The sequence below is a fragment of the Alosa pseudoharengus genome, unplaced genomic scaffold, assembly GCF_046254945.1.
Source record: "Alosa pseudoharengus isolate Yale_2024_CS ecotype anadromous, Long Island Sound unplaced genomic scaffold, YU_APseudo_1.1 YU_APseudo_1.1_scf_21, whole genome shotgun sequence".
Lineage (NCBI taxonomy): Eukaryota > Metazoa > Chordata > Actinopteri > Clupeiformes > Clupeidae > Alosa > Alosa pseudoharengus.
The window spans coordinates 30,700,018-30,705,017 of NW_027468674.1; the positions used below are offsets into that span (position 1 = coordinate 30,700,018).

The window sequence follows — 5,000 nt, forward strand, 5'->3', positions numbered from 1 at the left end:
TAGCTCCTGTGTCTGCCTGCCACAGTCCCATGCACACACGCACATAGTTATTTCCTGTGTGACCCCCCCCCCCCTAACCCTAACCCCACCCATCCCACCCCATTCCATTAACTGCCATTCAGTAGATATCTGGGTGTGAGACTGATCAATGGATTGAACTGCTCTGTAATAACAAACAGCAAAACAAGCTGTCTGAGGTTTTAATTACATTTAACCCTTTCCACCCTGTGCAGCGCCACATCAGGAGAGCCGGACACTGACAGACGAGATGGAGAGTGAAGGGGCGGAGAGCCAGGAGATTTCTCACCTCTCCCCCAAGTAGTCGCCGATGGCAGTCTTGTTGAGTCCCTCTCCCTTGTAGAGGAACTGGGCGATGTCCTCACATGTGTTCTTGAGAAGGTCATTCTCTATCAGGAACTGGATCCCCTGAGGTACACAAGTCAGGGGAAAGAGAGAGAAAAAGAGTGAGAAGCCAAGCGGCAATAGAGAAAGAGAGAGAGGAGGAACGAGGAGGTGCACACACAAACACACACACAGATAGAGAACACACACAAAGAAGTTCATTCACTCACACATCCATAACAACCTGAGCCCTTATCTACTGCTCCCACTACTGTATATGCCCTTACCTTCTTGGGGTCCATGTTGAATTTCTTGCGGCCCATGGCCACCTGTTTATTCCGCTGCATGTTTTTCCTGGGGGGTCAGAACAAATCTGATTCAGTTTCAAAGAGCCCTCAGGTCTATTCCATTTGTCCAAACAGGCACAGCCACTCACCACCCACCTGCCTACACACATACACACACACACACACACACACACACACACACACACACAGACAGACACACACACACCTTCAAATGCTAACTACATCGTTAAATTGACAAGGTTGAGTACTCTCCGTTGTGTGGGATGCTCTGGTGGAGAATGTTTAGGTCAGCACGTAGGTGGACGTATTACTGTAGAGCCGATATGTCAGCAAAATGGGCTCATGTGATGAGAGAGGATGTGAATATGGCTGAGCAGTGTGAGCGAAAGAGAAACAGTGTCTCTGTATGTAGCAAAAGTCAATAAGTATCTAAAGGATACAGGCTTTAGTTCTGGAGTATAACAGCTTGGTATGGAAATAGCACTGAGCTAGACCGTAAAGCTCTGAAGAGAGTAGTGAGATCAGCTGAACGTACCACCAGAAGTGCCCGACCCAACCTACAGGAAATTTACATAAGGAGATGTCAGTCGAGAACAAGAACAATTATCAGGGATCCCAGTCACCCAAACAACTGCCTCTTCTCTATCCTACGGTTTGGGAAACGTTACCGCTGCCTGAAGTCCAACACGGAGAGAATGCGGAAAAGTTTTTACCCCCAGGCTATCAGGATTCTAAATGAGGATTGTAGCAGGAGCATCAGCATAGCCTAAACACTTTGCACTTTGACTCTTTATTCTTCTCCCTTTTTTTATATATATCCTTTGCACAGTCTTGGAGTCAGTGGAACAAGCATTTCACTGCTGTGTGTGTGTGTGTGTGTGTGTGTGTGTGTGTGTGTGTGCGAGTGTGTGTGTGCATGCGTGCGTGTGTGTGTGTGTGTGACACTCAAAGAAAAGAGGTGGGGCAGGGGCACTCCTCCTCCATTATCACCACCACATTACATCACTCCAGGGGTGATGGAGGGAACGAGCGAGAGAAGAGAGCACAGACAAAAGGCAGAAGACAAAGAGGGGGAGATGAAAGGAGGAATAAACGAGAAGCTGGAAATGAAATGAAAAAAAGAAATGAAAGAAGCTTTCCTCAGTCTCTCCTGGAGCATAGAGGATTAGGAGCTTTAATACACCAGGCTTTGATAAGACAATTCAGGTAGTTCACAGACTCTAATGGGCCCATTATATGCTGGAATCCAATTAATGTCCCCAGCTAATTGGCAGAGGGAACCGCTAATGGTTACAGAGAAGAAACAGCTGGACGAATACTCCTGTGGATACATTGAGCTGTTCTTAGTGGCTGCATTCAGAGTAACTCAGCCATCCTCTCCATTCAAAAGCACATATACCAGCTATACCAACTAATTACACGTACACAATGTGGGGTCAGCGATTTTCCCAATTAGCCAGAAAACACACACTGCTATGCGACTGGAAGTGACGACAGAGGCACGCTCTTACTCTACTAATGAACCGTGTCATGCTACTGATGGCTTTGTAAACCTATTGCTATTTTGTGGCTGTATACCAGGCCCTGAGTTCACCAAAATACTCTACATTAGAACTAGGACCTGTTCAGCACACATGTATATATTGTGCTCAGGTGGGTGTATGGAGACTGTACTCTAAATGTACAGTTGATGTAGGCTGCACCTGCAGCCCTCATATTCTCATGGGATGGCTCTTACTCATAGATAATGTATGGGGGGCTGATGAGGCAATCTGGGACTGTGTGCCCATATAGGGCCGGCAGATTGCATCCTGGGATACTGGGTGTGTGACCGCAGACTGGATCAGACTGCATTAGGGGGACATTTTAGATGAGATGGTATGGGGGTGGGGGGGTGGGGGATGTGATGGAGTGGGGGTGCAGAAGATGGAGATGATAGATGAGAGAAAGTGGAAGGTTGCATTTCACACAAGTCTCCCCAAATGGGACCCGCATGCTATCTTATCCATAGCAGCGGGCCTGGCTCTGTCACGGGCCACATCCGGCTCACAATCAGCCAGCAGTGTCTTGGGGACTTACACCCTTTCAGTGGGGAGACGTGACACCACACCACTAAAAGAGGTGCTGAGAGCAGTGACCCCTCTCACACATCACAGGGGGAGTACAGCAGGGGCCAGAATGAACAGGGGAGCGAGGGAGACATGAAGAGAGGGAGGAGGAGTGAAGGAATCCAGAGCCCCCTATTGTTCAGACAGCGCCCCCATTACTCACATCTCTACTGTATTATTTATCTCATGTCTAGTGGGACAGCAGTGAGTGAGTATGTGTGTGTGTATGTGTGTGTGTGTGTGGAGGAGAGTAATCCATAACCAGCAGAATGAGACAGGCCAGTAAAGCCAGACACTATTCTCATTATGCTTTAATGCTATGCGTGTGTGTACAGTACAGTACATAACTGTGTGTATGTGCATGTGTGTACAGTACAGTACAGGGTGTGTGCGTGTGTGTGTGTGCTTGGGTGGGTGGTGTGTGTGTGTGTGTGTGGGGGGGGGGGGGGGGAAGTGCTTGTAAATCTGAGACACTGTCTGTTGTTCCACTCCACATCACAGCCGTCAGGTGAAATGGGGCGAATCAGCCCCAGGGTCCACACACTCACATTCCAGCACATCCCCACACACACACACACACACACACACACACACACACACACACACACACACACACACAGACACACACAGACACAGACACACACACACAAAATGGACAAGATAGAGAAATTCTGTCCATCTCTCCAGCATGTTGGCCCAGACACACATCCCAGCCCTCCCGCACCATGTGGCTTACCTCTCTTCAGTAGAGCCCAGGTTCTCAATCTCACTCGTCACCTCTGCTATCTCATCCTTCAGCCGCTGCTCAGGGAGAAAGAGAGAGAGAGAGAGAGAGAGAGAGAGAGGCAGAGTGGAGAGATGGAGAGGAAGAAAAATGGGGGGGGGGAGAGAGAGAGATGAGTTTATTGAGGGCTGATGGGTTATTTCAGTCAGGTTGTGGCTCATAAATCTGTGCTCTGTGGCAAATGTTCATTAGTCTAAATCATCCTGGCGTCTGAGCAGGAATCCATCTCTGTGTTCATGAGGATGTCTATAAATGGACAGTAGCACAGTAAGGCATCAACTCTGAGCCCTGGTGGATAAACAAGAAATCATATTAAAATATGACATCACCCCCATTGCTGTCTGCATCTGTGCATGTGTGTGTGCGTGTGTGTGTGTGTGTGTGTGTGTGTGTGTGTGTGTCAGTGTTGGGCAGACAAAATGGACAGAAGAGGAAGATGAGAAGATTGTGGGCAGGGAATATGCACTCTCTGCAATATGATTCATATTACTCAGTTTCACAAAGAGACACAAACACACACATTTACGAACACACCTACAGACACACACACACACTTTCTCTACTGTGACAGAGAGGAAATGTGTGTAAATGTGTGTATGTGTGTGGGCACATGGCCAGTGTGTAGCGGAGGTGTCCGGGCAGCGTTGTGGAGAGTAGGGCAGTGTGCAGCCCAGAGAAAAGGAGCGCCTGTGCTCAGTAAGTGGATACGCTATCCACTGCGGCTATGTATACCTGCTGACTTCTGTTAGCATTTAAACCAATGTGTACGTTACAGTTTAGATGTGATTTGGGTGAGTCTGTAAGTAGTTGGAGAGAGAGGGAGAGAAGGAGAGAGAGAGAGAGAGAGAGAGAGAGAGAGAGAGAGAGAGAGAGAGAGAGAGAGAGAGAGAGAGAGAGAAAGTACAGCATCTTCACAACAGCTTAGTTCACAACCACATGGCTCTCAAGCATTCTCCAGGGGGATCAAACATAGATCAATACAGCTCCTATTTCCAGAAAACCAAGGACGGACATAAACAACCCCCCCCCCCCCCCCCACACACACACACACACACACCCTCTCTTGCACTCTCTCACATACACATATAGATCATTAGTACTAGCACCTGCTGGGGTTAAAACAGCAGCCACTTAACCACCTGCCCTGACAACCAGTTTCTCTCTCACACACACACGTACACACACACACACACACACACACACTAGACCACAGGTTTCCTGTTTTTTGTCCTGTGACCCAGAAACCAGGCTAAAGATGATGCTTTATAAAGCCATTTGAGTATGCAGTGTGTCTAAAAGTGTCTGTCTATGTGTGTGTGTGTGTGTGTGTGTGTGTGTGTGTGTGTGTGTGTGTGTGTGCAACAGTAAGAGAATGGCAGTTAAAGGACTAACAAGATAACAAGATAATCATTTGAGGGTATGGTCCTGTGTGCATTGTCCGGCTGAGACTGTGTGTGT

At 48.0% G+C, this 5,000-nt stretch overlaps 1 protein-coding gene across 5 annotated transcripts in view; it reads right to left on the minus strand.

Annotated features, from left to right (window-relative positions):
- cyth1b (cytohesin 1b) overlaps positions 1-5,000 on the minus strand; it is an 83,225-nt gene that overhangs the window by 9,236 nt on the left and 68,989 nt on the right. For 4 of the 5 annotated variants that reach the window (XM_076298594.1, XM_076298592.1, XM_076298593.1 and 1 more), the window contains exons 3-5: positions 3,495-3,559; positions 630-696; positions 308-426 (exon numbers count right to left, since the gene is read on the minus strand). In XM_076298594.1, the coding sequence (XP_076154709.1) occupies positions 308-426; positions 630-696; positions 3,495-3,559 (251 nt within the window). Of the gene's footprint in view, positions 1-307; positions 427-629; positions 697-855; positions 937-3,494; positions 3,560-5,000 lie in introns of those variants that run through there. The other variant, XM_076298596.1, reaches the window with a different exon arrangement.